Source organism: Perca fluviatilis, chromosome 6, assembly GCF_010015445.1.
Source record: "Perca fluviatilis chromosome 6, GENO_Pfluv_1.0, whole genome shotgun sequence".
Lineage (NCBI taxonomy): Eukaryota > Metazoa > Chordata > Actinopteri > Perciformes > Percidae > Perca > Perca fluviatilis.
The window spans coordinates 11,657,486-11,673,309 of NC_053117.1; the positions used below are offsets into that span (position 1 = coordinate 11,657,486).

Below are 15,824 nucleotides of genomic sequence, written 5' to 3' on the forward strand. Positions count from 1 at the left end.
GTCCAACTGTCTCTGTCCCATGATGTGCATGTACACAAATATCCCCCATTCAAACGTCTTAAGTGCTGTTCTCTTAAGAAAGTGAACAAACCATTAGAGGGAACCCATGCTCCTACAGTTTTACTGTGCCTGCAGGTGTCAGCACAAGCTGAATCTTGTCCAATCCCTCTACACATTCAGAGCAAAAGGAACATTATGACTGTCCTTTGTTTCTTTAAACTGACCTGGAAGTAAATTAAATTACCTCACAACACTGGAAATTCTCCTTCTGTTCTGAGATATATCAGCTTTAAGATTGAAAACCCTAACATGCATGTTAAAAATGGAACATGGAACTGGAGCTGGACGCAAAAGAAGTTCAAACATTATTATACCACATGATTAAGCATGTCTATAGCTAGCATCAGAAGTCAGAAGTTCAGACAGGCACAACAAGGTTTTGCAGCATCATCAAGTGTTTGATCAATAATAACTAAATTATCACCTGTGGCAACATAACTCACACAATGACCTCATTATCCCCTGGATTTAATCCACTCACTGTTCAACATACAGTCATCTGCTGCTACCTTTCTGAGCTCTCTGCAAGATACTGATTCTGACAAACCAGAAATACAGTTTTTAATAATAACGTTTTTTTGTTGTTGTAAGAAATACACTAAACCCTGACATTTTAGTATCTTTTTGGTGGCTTATGGGTCAGATGTAGTAAACAACTTTTGCCATGTTGATGTAGCAAAGTAGCTTGCCCAAAACTGGTAATAAGCAATATGACAATGTGATTAACATAATGTTTTGTTTGTTTACTAACAAATTAACGGCGTATCAGACAGCAATTTACTGCCGAACCCAGCAGCCATGATGGAGGTCACATTTCAGTAGCAATGGGAGGGGTGTACATTGTGTTTAGCAGAAGGTGGGGGACTTGAGTCGCACAACTTGACTCAAGTCGCAAATTGGAGGACTTGAGACTTGCTTGACTCACATTGATAAACAACTCGACTTGACAGTGACTTGGTATTCAAGACTAGAGACTTGACAAAGACATGAGACAGATGACTTGAAAGGACTTAACCCTTGTGTTGTCCTTTGGGTCCCAGTGACCCGAAGGACAACACAAGGATTATGTACTTCCGTTTACTTTGTTGAGAATTGCTCTCTAAACCCTGTTTCTTGTAAAGTAAGTAAAGTTTATTTCTAGAACACATTTAAACACAGTTTAAGCTGACCAAAATGCTGTACAAACAAGAACTAAGGTGCTCTATTAACCCTTGTTTAGAGAGCAATTCTCAACAAAGTAAACGGAAGTACATAATCCTTGTGTTGTCCTTCGGGTCACTGGGACCCGAAGGGCAACACAAGGGTTAACTATACTGTATCAGGGGTCAGCAACGTTAGGCATGCGTGCCACCATTGACACAAGGTAGCTTAACCAATAGCACACTAGCAGTACGTCTGAAAGACAGTTTTTTGGGAATTGTTCCTATCTGCATTCCAAATGACTTTCACAGCCAGATCAAGGAGCACAGCCTGTTATTTACAATAGTTTGATTGACTTTTTCCCCATTAGCATTTCGCGAAGACCTGCCCTACCCTGCCTCCGATTGGCTAGTACTCGGTGCCTTCTTTAAAATATGCTACGCAAAGGAAAAAAATAACACTGCCTGAGCGGGCTCAGTAGATGATGGCAGGTTTAATGCTGATATGGCAAACAGATTAACATGACCAATTTAAAATGGCACTTCGTATTTAAAAGGTTACCAAACCCCTGCTATGTATTAATGTAATTCAAAGTTATATTTTGACAAGCTATTTTACCATGATTGGGTGATTTTTAACTAAAATCACCCAATAACTCAAGCTGACAAAAGAAGTGAGCTGAAAAAGGAGGGACTCAAATTTAGGAGTGACTCGCTCTACTAATTGTCATAGAATTGTAGATGTTCAAATTCCCATCATTTTTAAAGCTTTGAAGTTTCCTTTTCTTTTCTTTTCTTTACAGTGTAGGACTTGAGGAAAGGTTTCACAGCTTGAGTATCTATAGTTTCTAAACAGTAATTGAACTCTGAATGACCTTGAGCCGCGCCACCCCCCTCCCCACCCCACACTAGCCCCGGGCCCCACTGAGGAAGTTGTGATAAGTGATTTCTCCATGGGGGGTGCCTGCCTCTTGAAATCTTTTCCCTGAGACTGAGTTCCTGTTGCTCTGGTTGGATACGAATACAAAACTACTATGTTTTTAGGGCACACTCTGCATCTGACTGTGCCACCTACCATACCTTCACACAAAGTCTCAAGGCCCGGCTTTTGAACATTAACATTTTTAATTAATTTACTCTAAGCTGCTTGGCTTATGTGTTAGATGTATGATATGATCATTTTCTTACTTGTAACTTCATCTTGATTGACAATTGTCATATTTTATGTATGTCTCTTTGCTGCTCTGCATGTCTGCAAGTGTCAAAATGGTTCTGCTGCTTTTACGCTTTATATTGCTTGGCTGTGTTTTGTTACTTTGTGTTGCTTGCATGGCTAGATGAACCGAATAGTGGAAATTGTTAATGTATTATTGTACTAATGATTTGCTGTTTCCTGTTGCTGTGCATTGATTGTGCACTGTCTTGAGAACTCTTATTTTGTTGCTGTCTTTTATGGCATCTTTTTGTCTTCTGTCTGTTAAATTTCCTCATCACCTCATTGGTTTCAAAGCATCTCACCAAAGGACTGCAGTTGAAAATAAGCCACATTTACACAAATGTTAAAGTGACTGTATATGTGTGTATAACTTTTAAATGTTTTAACTGTGTTATGTTCAATTGGATGATCATAAATGACCTGTAATAGCAAACAAGACAAACAGTGAAAAGAACGCTATTTTTTATAGTTTTTAGTAAGTCCTCTGCCTGGGTGCGATTTTTTTCCCCCGAAATCACAAAATGATTTACGGCAGGTAGACTGCGCTACAGAGTACACAATCTGATGGGTCACAGATTTCTGCATATCACCGGAAAAGCCTCCATTATTGTATCGAGCCAGGTAAGGGGTAGCCGGAGATTTCTTTATATAGGCCTAATTGTATTTTAGAAGTTATCTGAAATTATGGCTGATACTGGGGCAGGACCATCACAGAAAAGAAGGAAATTAAACAAAGAACTAAAAGCTAAAAGGGAAAGTGAAAGACGACTGGTGAAATCCGAGTCGCACACTTGGCGGAGACAATTACGGGATTGTAAATGATTCAAAAAAGTCCCTGAAGGGCGCCCGGATAGCTCAGTTGGTAGAGTGGGCGCCCATATATAGAGGTTTACTCCTCGACGCAGCGGGCCCTGGTTCGACGCCGACCTGCGGCCCTTTGCTGCATGTCATTCCCCCCTCTCTCTTCCCTTTCATGTCTTCAGTTGTCCTGTCGAATAAAGGCCTAAACATGCCCCCTCCCCCCAAAAAAAGTGTAAATTTCATTCATAAAATAACTTTAGATTGCGCGATGTGGTTGTAAGTCAGTAGACGACACTAAACTATGCCCCCCTTCCATTTAGCGCGGACGTGTTTTTCCTTTTAGTCTGTGTGTGTGTTGTTGTTTTTTTTTTTTTAACCTTTATTTATTCAGGTAAGTCGATTGAGAACAATTTCTCATTTGCAACGTTCAAATATTCACACAGTTACACATTCATACCTGGAAGCTGCCCCAGTACAACCACAGTCTGATCTGCTTCCACTGAGCAGCTTCACTGGAGCTCAAGGGCACCTCAGTGGTGGTAATGACAATTGCTGCTCTTTCACTTTCCCCACCCTTATTTTATCCTGCGGGTCTGGGGATTAAGCTCGCTTCTCTAACCTCTAGGCCACCACTGCCTGTGTTGGCCTACTATTTTATTTTCCCTTGTCGCCCTGTACTTGTGTAAAGCATCTGTGGGTTTCATGAAATGATCTATGTGGGTTGCTACAACAAACTCTTAATTCTTTGGCTCGTGACAAGTTACCGTACGCAACACCTGAAATGCAAAGATGCATCTGTAACATATTCTCTTATTGTAAATGTATGACTTTCTTTCTGAGCAAAACATTCACTGCAACTATATGACCTCCGTAATGCTAATTCCTAGACCTTTACGACAAGTGTGGTAAAAACACTACCACTTTTTTCCAAAGGGGCCGTTCAAATCAACACAAACTGAAAGTTGCATACAGCCACTTTATTGTACATTGTCCTCAGCAGCATTAGTTAATTGGACAAACAACACAAGTGTAAGATTTCTTCATTGTTTGTGGTGTTTCAGGATTAGTTCAAACCAAACTTATTTGACCAAAGTCGTCTTGGGTAGGCTTGGATGATCGTAAATCATCCAATTGTGGTTACTCCAGATTGCCAATATGCGATCTGATAGACAGGCTGGCTACACTGAACATGTAATCGGACATACCATTATGCATATTAGTAGGGGCTTCCAATCAATGATCAATGGAACTAGCTATACTGGCTTGGCTGTACTGCCTGCTGCTTGGCTGACGTGATAGCATTTTGCTTCGGTAGCTTGATGCAGCCGATTGTCATATTCTTTATGACAGCGGCTAATTATCCATTTTACATTTAAACCTACACTAGTTCATACAAGTACTCATAGCTCTCTCCTTTTAGCAGCTTTCTTGCTAATCCCACAGTTGTTTACATGCTATTAGCTCTGTTAGCTACTTTGGTTTAGCATTTACTGATGGCTTCTCTCTCTTACTCTCCGGCTCTCTGTTGATCAGCATGTCAAATATTTAGCTATTCCTCTGCCTACTATTGGGATAGTTGTACATGTGATAACTGTAGTTTATTTGCTGTGTTGGAGGCAAAGCTCTGCACCAGGGAAACTCAATCGTTAATGTTAGCTGCTGTAGCTTAGCCTCCAGTAGTCAATGCTAACTTAATGTAGCACCTGTTGGCCGTTTCCTGGAAGCAGCCAGGAAGCCATGGAGGCAGAGTGACTGTCCAAACGAAGCATAGCCCATCAGGTGTCCGTTAAAATAGGCGTAGGAAGAAACAATTGCCGAGCATCTCTTCAATCGTCGATTTACGGTCTGATCACCGATCTGCACAAGCCTATTTTTTGGGTAAACTCAAATCCAAAACAGAGAAGAACCACTAAAGTTATCCCCTGCACTTTAATATGGCAGTTAGTAGCATCCAGGATCCTCTGGATCCTTTAGTTGTTTTGTTGTTAGTTTAGGAAAGGTGATAAGACATGACTCTCAACTCTTATATTCTATCACTCATACTATCGCCGCATGCACACCATTATGCCATGCGTAGAAACCTGAAGGTTGAGGCTTGCCGTGCCTAGTTACAGTTGCCAAGCTATGATTGGATAATTGCTGTTCGGGGGAGGAGTCTAGCCAACTGTAGTTGTGTGCACAGTTTTCCTGTGCAATAAAGGATTGTTAGTGACATTGCAGGTGTTTTTAACTCCAAATAAACATTTAGATAATCTGGATAAATTGTTGACTTGTGTATAACTTAATCTGATTGTCTTCATTCATATGTATTGTATGTATGCTGTAGTGATATCACCTAAAGAGTGTTCCTAAAGAGTACAATGTTATAACTGATAGAAATGATGAACAAACCTACGGCAATAAGAACAGAAATGTAATAAACCAACAAATTGCCTAATTTAAACCTCATACTGTAAGTATGACTAAAGCTCATCTTAAAAGCAAAGTGACTTAGGTAATTGCTGTAGCGTCACCTCTCTCATGAGGATCTGAGCCCTCTGGACGAACACTGAGGGGCTGGAGACATCAAACCTCTGCTGCAGACCCTCCAGACTCAGTGGCTCCATCTTTTCGTAGCAGCTCTGCATCTTCACCGGATGGAAGGCCAGCATGGAGATCTTCTCCATGTGCTGAGGAAGAGGAAGGAGGGAAAGGGGAGGGGATTATACAAATATTTGTATTTATTTTATTTGTACTTCTGTTTCACAAACCATATTGGACTATTGAATGCTTGTATGGATTTCATAGTTACACAGACTTCAAATCGCCGGACAGTTGATGCCGATACCAGTTCATACATGTAATATTGTTACTCTTGAAAGGTCTGTCATCCTATAATAGGAACTTATCCTAACCTCCTCCTCCTCCACCTCCTCACCTGTGCCACATTCTCCTTGGTGCCCTCATTGAGGGTGTTCTTGCTCATGTCCACCAGCTCTCTGAAGAATACATTGCGGACCTCAGAGAAACCTCGGCTGGTTGGCTCCATCAGGGCATCCAGGATGGAGCTGATGTAGGGCTGGATGCTCACCTTCAGAAGCTTCTCAGCTTTGGGAAGAACCACCTCTGTGGGGGAATAAGGAACACAAGAGTGGGGGGGATGGAGGTAAACATGTAGGGTCATAATTTGAGACAGGCCTCTCATTCATAGTTGAGTCACTTTGAAAAATGCTGGTAATTAAAGCACGAGTATATCACTTTTTTGCTTGACATCGAGCCCCGCCCACATCCAAGTCAGTCTTTTTTTTTTTTCCACTCCCTATACACTCGAACGGACCAAGACAGCCCGGTAGCATTTTTTACTATGAATGAAATTTTGAATCTTAATTTTATTTGGAAAATTTTATATCCATAAATGTAAATGGTCTGAAAGAAAACGGAATATTCACCAATTAAAAAATTATATGAAATTATATTTTGAAACTTTAAAAGGACTGACAAATAAGAAGGTCATCTGGACTCTGAACATTTACAATGCCTTACAACCTCTTTAATGTAAATTTCATGCGCCCCTTTTTCGTGTATGTATGCATTTAATGTTTTCAATGCATTTATGTATCTGTACTTGAAGAATAGTTTTTTGAAGACAAATGATATAGCCTCTGTTTCTATTAGAAGATAGAAACTGATGATGTAGGCTAAACACAAAGCCAAATATCCAAGGAGCATCTCGTATGATTATGAATTCTACTGAACCAGACTGACAGACCATTTAAAGGCTCAGGAACCCTTTGCAGGTGTTTTGGATTAATTAGCTGATTAGAGTGGGACACTTTGAGCCTTCAATATTGAACCTTTTCACAATATTCTCATTTTCTGAGATTTTGAATTTGAGGTTTTCATAAGCTGTAAGCCATAATCATCAAAATTATAACAAATAAACACTTGAAATATCTCGCTTTGCATGTAATGAGTATATATAATGTATTAGTTTCAGCTTTTAAGTTGAATTACTGAAATAAATGAACTTTTGCACAATATTCAAATTTTTCGAGTTTTACCTGTATGCTTCTGGTTCACGTGTTAATTGTTAATAAAGCAAAATCGCCCCTTTGTGCCCATTTGGTTGTAATGGAATTCTTGCTGTTAATATGAAAGTCCATGATAACGAAACAACACACCATTCTACTTTTGAGGTCTAAATTAAAAGGTGCTCTAAGTGATGTGACACGTTTTTTAGGCTACAACATTTTTTGTCACATACAGAAAACATCTCCTCACTATCCGCTAGCTGCCTGTCCCATGAACACACTGTAAAAAAACAAGGCCTCTGTAAACAACCGAGGCTCCACAAACGGCAACAAAAACAAACTGTGCCAACCTGCACAATGAACCATAACAAACAGTGTTCCAGTCAATAACCGACAAGAAGGAGTTGGTTGAGTCATGAATACGCATTGTGGAAGTAGCCTACATGCTAACACTGTATGGAGTTATATAACTCCATAACACTGCTGCAGTGATAGTTCAACCAGCTCCTTATTTTTGTTGTACTGCACAGCTCTCTCTCACTGCTGCAGATCCTCTTTTCACCTGGTTTCTGTTTTAGCTACAGAGTGAGACCTCTTTTCTTCTTCTTCTGTACTATCTTTGATTGCACTCGCATTCAGAAACCGTATCTCACTCAAAACAGCATGGATGGATTTTTTTCAAAGTTTGTATGTAAATCCCAGAAAAAGTGTTTTTTTCATAATATGGGCACTTTAATAAACTACAGTAAATAAAGCAAAAATACAAATTCTGTTTTGTTACCGTTTCTTTAAATTATGAAATAATTGAATTTGAAAATGGAACTGCACAGACTTTTAAAAGGATTTTGTTACTCCATGTACTTGTTTACTATGTGTCTACCTATCATATTTCATCAATGCATTTATCTTCTGCCTAACATTTACAGGGTTAATTTCGTTATTGTTTTAATTTAGCCAGCTCTAGGTAATTTAAGGACATGCTCGCATTTGTAGAGCATTTGTGTAGCTCAAGTGCAGCGGAGCTTTTTTATACAGTCTGAAATAAAACTACTGAGGATCACTGACACCACCGGCAACCAACATATGTTGTGAAGATTGATGTATAAAAAAAATACAAATACTGTGTAAACTTTTCATTTAAATCAGGTTCTGCCTATAATAAGTCTGCAATCACTCTGGTGGCACACTTCAGACTCCATACCTTTCATTTAGAAGTAAAGAATAACTTAAATCAGTCAGACCATCACAGATGGCCTAGAAAAGGCATAAAAACAGGGCAAAAAAATAAAATTACTTACCTCTGATCTTGTTGGTGACGTGCTCCTTGGAGGTGATGATCTGGTCCATGTCTGTTCGTATGGAGGCCTCCAGAGAGGAGCAGGCCGCCTCACACTTCTGCAACACTGCCTCATACTGGGCCTGGCACTGCCCCTGCACCAGGCTATACACCGCATCACTAATCTACACACACACATGAAACACATATTTGAAGGCAAAACCTCCTGTTCTTTTCAGTTGCTCTAGTTAAATGAACTTCCACCTCTGCAGTACTTGGTATTATTGTTTTGAGTTGGACATCTTAGCCTAAGTGTGAAATAATAATAACAACTGATGTCCTCCTCTGTTATTAGTGACGCTGCAATTATTTGATTAAAAGTAATTAATTCCAACATTCTGAAGACTCATCATAAAAGGGATGCAGCATTTGGAAGATTGTTGCGACAAAGAACTTAATGTCCTTTCTGTGCATCAGGAAACTCCATAAATAACCAAGAGTTGAGGTAGAGCAGTTGGAGGACATCAGAGGGAAAACCAGAAAACATTTTCTCCATAAAATATGATCCAGGTTCACCAAAAATAGTGCTAGTGCATTACGCACCTTTCCCGGGAAAAACTCGCTAGCCAAAAGTTACATTATCCTTATTACAAGTCATTGTAGGATCGAAATGATTTTGAAGCTGTTATTTTTAGGGTAAAATAGTAATGCAAACTTGCTTTAAATACTTTTATTTGGTTCTCAAAATCTGAGTAGAATGTGTGTGGTGTAGTTTCTTACCAGCATCCAGTTTCTCTGCCTCTCGTGTAGTTTACCTTTAAGGCGTGGGGAGATGAGCTCCCTCAGCTCAGGGAGGGCCTCCTCCATCACCAGATTTGACAGAATCTACAAGACCCACAAACACACAACTCATATGGACACAATCACAATCATCTCATTCACTACACACATGTTCAACTACATAAAGTGGTATAATTACACTTTATTTTAATCAATAACTAGCTCGAGCCACATTGTTTCAGTGATGGTGACAAGTATTCAATGTAGTGAAACCCCAAAGGCCATTTGGTCCCAGAGACATTGAATGTTGAAAATTTTAGTGTTTAACTCATGTGTTTTTTTTAGATTAGATTCAACTTTATTGTCATTGTACAGTGTACAAGTATAAAGACAGCGAAATGCAGTTTGCGTCTAACCAGAATTGCAAAAAAAGCAGAAAAGTGCAATGCAATATACAAGTATAGACAGGTGGTGCATAGGCAGAACAAGAAATATATCGCAGTGTTTTAAGAGCAGAATAAATATGGCTATGTAATATCAACAATGTATGAACATGTACAGGTTCCTCAAGGCTCAGTGCTTGGACCAATTCTATTCTCCTTATATATGCTTCCTCTAGGCAATATTATTAGAAAACACTCAATTAACTTTCACTGTTATGCGGATGACACCCAATTATACTTGTCAATCAAACCAGACGAAACCAGTCAGCTAGCTAAATTTCAAGCGTGCATTAAGGATATAAAATCCTGGATGACCTATAATTTTCTGATGTTAAACCCTAACAAAACTGAAGTTATTGTGCTGGGCCCTAAACACCTCCGAACTTCATTATCTAGAGATATAGCTACTCTGGATGGTGTTGCCCTGGCCTCCAGCACCACTGTTAGAAATTTAGGAGTTATCTTTGATCAGGATATATCCTTTAATGCCAATCTAAAACAAACCTCAAGAACAGCCTTTTTTCATCTTCGTAACATTGCCAAAATTAGGAATATCCTGTCTCAAAACGACGCTGAAAAACTAGTCCATGCATTTGTTACTTCCAGGCTGGACTATTGTAATTCCTTACTGTCAGGTTGCTCAAATAAGTCTCTTAAGACTCTCCAGCTGATCCAGAATGCTGCAGCGCGTGTTCTCACAAGAACTAAGAAAAGAGATCATATTTCTCCTGTATTAGCTTCTCTGCATTGGCTTCCTGTTGAATCCAGGATTGAGTTTAAAGTCCTTCTCTTGACCTACAAAGCTCTAAATGGTCTAGCACCATCATATCTAGAAGAGCTCCTAATACCCTGTTGTCCTACTAGAGCACTACGCTCCCAGAATGCAGAGTTACTGGTGGTACCTAGAGTCTCTAAAAGTAGAATGGGAGCTAGAGCCTTCAGTTATCAGGCTCCTCTGCTATGGAACCAGCTCCGATCTGGGTTCGGGGGCAGAAACTGTCACCTCATTCAAGAATGAACTTAAAACTCTCCTATTTGATAAAGCTTATAGTTAGGGAGTGAGGAGTTGCAGTGTTCACCTAACTGGCCCAACTGCCTTCTCTTCATAATTGTTAGATTAATAATACATAACAAAGTAGAGGGAGGCAGGCCAGCCAAGCCAGATCCGGCGGGGGAGAGTTCTAAGCCCGAAAAAGCTACCTCTCCTTATGACCTGTCTCTCTTAGTTACCTGTTATAGTTACGCTGTTATAGTTCTAGACTGCCGGGGGACTTCCTTCCTTTGACACACTGAGCTGCTCTCTCCTCTCCCTTTCCATTACTGTTACTATTACTATTACTATTACTATTACTATTTGTGTGCAGCCCGTCCCAGAAATGCTTGTTACTAATCCTAGCTTCTGGGGAGTTTACTCCCCGGAGTCCTTATGCTTTTTTCCCCCCAGCGTATTTCCTTGGAGAACGTTGGCACCAAGACCCTGGTTGCAGCTGTCGCCGTGGTCCTGCTGCACTCCCTGCTGAGCTCAGCGATGCCCTGCAATGTCATGCTGCGTCCTGCTGAACCCTGCAGCTTCCCGCTACATCCAGTCACTGTTCCATTATTAATGTGACTACTATCGCCACTGTTCATCACACCCCCAACCGGCTCGTCAGACACCGCCTACCAAGAGCCTGGGTCTGTCCGAGGTTTCTTCCCAAGAGGGAGTTTTTCCTCGCCACTGTCGCACTGCTTGCTCTTGAGGGAATTACTGGAATTGTTGGGGCTTTGTAAATTATAGAGTGTGGTCTAGACCTACTCTAGCTGTAAAGTGTCTCGAGATAACTTATGTTATGATTTGATACTATAAATAAAATTGAATTGAATTGAATATGTGCAATGTAGCAGCAGTGAAATTATAATAGTAGTAAGAATAATATAGATAGATATATGCAGTGTATTAACAGAATATATAATAAGAAAAACAGAATAAATATGGATATACTGAATTTGATGCTATATGGTTAAAAGGCTATGATGGTGATGAGAAAATGCGTTTAATGTTTATTTCCATACTTCTTAACTTAGTTACTTCCCCTTCTCGTCGCTCATATTATCAATAAATAACTATATTAAAATCAATTTTTTGTAATTAAATATAATTAGGCTATATACATTTTTTCTGAATCTAAAAAAAAAATGTAATTTAAAAAAGTGTGATTCAATCCATGCAAAGCTACAGTATACATTTAATAGATCAACATTTTGAGAAATGTGCATATTTTCTTTCTTTCTGAGAAGAGCAAAACTCGGAGGAGTGGCCAGTCACTAAAATGAGAATAGCTGGTCCACCTCAAAGTTCAGCCCACTTTAAGTTTTCAGAGCCTGGGCCAAAGTTGATGCTAACTTTGGGGCTAAACTAAAAGACTGGGACGTTTCTAGGACTAATACAAACTGTCTGGATGAGTACACAAAAGGTTTTGGCGTCATATATCAGCTTCATTGAGGACAGTTGTATACCATCACAAACCAGCGTGAGGTACAACTCAGACAGCTAAGGTTGCTAAAGGAAGAGGCGTTTAGGAGTGGGAAAATGGACAGGTATAGAGGCAAAGTACAGGTTTAGCAGGGCAGTGAGAGATGATAAAAGACTGTACTTAGCTGGTGACTCTGCTTCTGTCTGGAGGGGCAGTAGTGCTAGGGGGAGTGATGCTACTGCCCAATTGAAACTTGGTGGGAGAGTGTAACATGGGCCAAGGAAGAACTTATAAAATGTTGGGTGCGGATCCAAATCAGGGGGTGGATACACTAATTATTTTTCACGGGTGTTAGTAACCATTGGTTTGGCTTGCTTTTCCAATAAGTGGGGCTATGGCTGTATAGGTAGCTCTGTGTATTTTGGCCGTCTCCGTTATACTAACGTAGGCAGCTGCAACCCATCCCAACGCAGACACACACTCAGCCGCGACATTTAGATGGTGAGTTTAATTTTTGGTTTTTGTGATTGTTTATCACGTTATATAATATATATATTATCATTACACAGCATTATCCTCAAATCGTGCATTATTCAACATGAGTTTAAATGCAGGCTCGGTAATGTTGAAAAGCTAGTAAGATTTAAAAGTAGCATCTTCTCGGGCCTCCGTCTAACCCCTCCCTGCCCTTTGGATTCAACTTTATGTAAATGAGAAGCTGGCGACTCGACGCACCGCTTCTCCAAAGTCCTCGTGATGATACCAGAATGCATCAAACGGCTGCTCCCATAGAAATGAATGGGAAGCGGGGAAATGACGCTGACAATGGACACACACCTTTATAAATCGCCCTTCAGGGCACACAAAGCATGAATAGGTCTTGAATGGAAACATTTAGACAGTAAATAGTTGTACCATGTTAAGATGCACACAAGAAACCAGGTTATGGGAGAAATCAGTTTAAGGGTGAAATATATAGAATTTGTTTGCATGCGCTGATATAATGTGATTATGTAAGACCCATACATGAAGCATGTCGGGAGTCAGATTTCTGCTTCAACCACTACAATAGTGGAACAAAGCCTGGTATATTTTATCAGTAATATACTATATTACATCATTCAAACTTGAAAAAGAAAAAGCACAGCCCAGGAGACAGAGGACAGGAATAGATACTGCCATGCTTACCTGTGATAGTACACCACACATCATGTCCCAGGTGCCATAGTGCCCTTTAGCTTGGCGGTAGAGTCGTACAGCATCAGTGAAGGCAGGTGTTTGGACTTTATTCTCCTCTGACAAACCTGGGGTGGGAGTATTAGTAGCCGTTAGTGGTTAGCATATTAGCATTCTATTGATTTGGCAGTTTGAAAGAAATTTCATTACTTAAAAAAAAAAAAAAAAAAAAGTGACTTCCATTTTTTAGTTAGTCATTAACATGTCACATTAGGAAAAGGTGCAAATAATTAAATAAATGATGGCTGAATTCCTCTTTGTATTGTCAACACTGTCATGGCTTACTGGGGATAAAACCTAGCCATCGTAAATTTTATTTGTTAACACCTTTTCCTGCCAGTCAGTAAGTTTCTGCTGTGAAAAAGCTAATTGCATCCTGATACATGGGGTGTTCGGCAAGCTAGCTCACTAGCTTGATTAGTGAGCTGGCTAATGGCTAAGGTCAATTAGGCTAACTGCCTAACCTGTAGTAGCAAAAATGGAATGTTGCGGAGGCAAAAATGTGTCATTTTTGGCATTAAGGATTTTTTTCAAATTGGTAGGAATATGTGTAAAATGATAAATTTTGGAAATAAATTGAGTTAGGCAAACAAGGATTTCTTTAAATTTATAAATCAAATGAAATTGCTTGCTACATTAAATAAATAATATGCTATTATGTCAGGTGTCAACTGTGAATTTAGCATGGAGGAAAAAAAATTTTTATATATATATATATATATATATATATATATATATATATATATATATATATGTTATAGGTATACACACACACTTTATATATACACTGCCATATATCAATGGGAAATTAATCTTTTCAGAATGTGGCAATTATAGCTTCAATCAAATAATGAAGTGTGTGTGTGTGTGTGTGTGTGTGTGTGTGTGTGTGTGTGTGTGTGTGTGTGTGTGTGTGTGTCCGTGTGTCCGTGTGTCCGTGTGTTCTGTTTTAGCTTTTACTGGCAGTAGTCAACACTGTAGTCAAGAGGTGCGTGAGAAAGACAGGGCCTCTTAACAAAGTTAAAACTTTTCTACATTCCTCAAGTTGTCTGGCTTCCAAAGAAAATGAAAATCTTTGTCAGAACCAGAAAAGCATGTTAACACTGAGTTCTGTGATAAAGAATACATGCTAATTTGGAAATGCTGTTCAGCCTTATTGGACAGTGTGAGAGAACTATGACAAAGCCAGGAAGTGTGTATGTGGGTGGAGGGCAGTGACGGGACCAGAGTTCCTACTAGTATCAGAGACAGGAAGTCCCAAGACCCTATCAAAGAGGGGGGTATTATTTGACTTAGCCTCAGATGGTATGAGGGGATTTCAAACAAACCCACAATTGGGATTTATAGTCTCTTGTTTTATCTTAACAACCTACATAATTGAAACTGGCATTGAAATTGCGAACCTAACACAACCTTTACAATTATTATTACTAGTACAGTCCCTGTTTGGAGCGCGTGCCTCTTCTTAACTGGCCAAACTTTATCGGACTATAAGCAGGATTTTTTTTAGGCCCAGTTCGGCTGCAGCTCATCTAGAGATTTCTGTCTAGGCGCCACACATCCAGGTAGCGATGCGGCCCAGGTGGAGAAAGCAGGTAGCCCGATTCACCCTGGTAAAGCCTGCTGAGGAAGCTGCTACAGCGTGCAGAACAGCCGGAGAAATGTGTGCAACCGCCGGCAACAAAACATTGTGCTGGAGAGCCCAAGAGCCTGGCGTTCATCTAATGTGTTTGTGTACAATTAATTTCATCATTTGCATGTGAAGTATAAAGCAATCAGCTTTGGCGGATGGTACCTTTTTGGCACACTGCAATGACATGCTTGGGCAACTCCTTCTCGCAACAGGCACCCTTTAGCGCCTGTATGGGACGCACCGGGCATAGCAGCAGGTTGACCGCGGCGCTGTAAGATTACGTAATAGGAAGAGTGACAATGCTAAAGCGTAGTATTAAAGACTGAAAATCCATGCAAAAGTAGGTAGGTTGGTTAGATTATTAGGGCCTGAATATGCACCCTTTTGAGAATATGCACCAATAAACTACTTTATCAAATGTAATGATAAGAGGCTTCAGCAGGGTCCAACATTACTTCCTAATCTTGAGGCATTGCCTTGTTGAGCGGACCTGTGTCAATACCTTCATTCTTTTAATTAACAAACTGTAAAATGTCAGAAAAAGAAGACTTAAAAGCGAGAAATGCAGCGAACCTTTACATTTTCACAAGCCAGTGCAATTTTAACTTGATTAATTACTTAAAACGATTAATGAATTATTAAAAGTCTGATAAAAATTGTTAATTCAATTCAATTAAGGAGTAAAGGTTGTTAGGTTCCAGTCGTAAAACTTTTTATACAAGCATTTAATGAAACGTCAATAGAGATACTGAATGGTGAAAATCACTTCCGGAACCA

At 39.8% G+C, this 15,824-nt stretch overlaps 1 protein-coding gene across 1 annotated transcript in view; it reads right to left on the reverse strand.

Annotated features, from left to right (window-relative positions):
- The window catches only part of niban2b (niban apoptosis regulator 2b), a 74,147-nt gene that overhangs the window by 15,684 nt on the left and 42,639 nt on the right, over positions 1 to 15,824 (reverse strand). The window contains exons 6-10 of the mRNA XM_039802867.1: positions 13,367 to 13,482; positions 9,283 to 9,387; positions 8,525 to 8,687; positions 6,134 to 6,321; positions 5,730 to 5,885 (exon numbers count right to left, since the gene is read on the reverse strand). Coding sequence (XP_039658801.1) covers positions 5,730 to 5,885; positions 6,134 to 6,321; positions 8,525 to 8,687; positions 9,283 to 9,387; positions 13,367 to 13,482 — 728 coding nt within the window. The remainder of the gene's footprint in view (positions 1 to 5,729; positions 5,886 to 6,133; positions 6,322 to 8,524; positions 8,688 to 9,282; positions 9,388 to 13,366; positions 13,483 to 15,824) is intronic.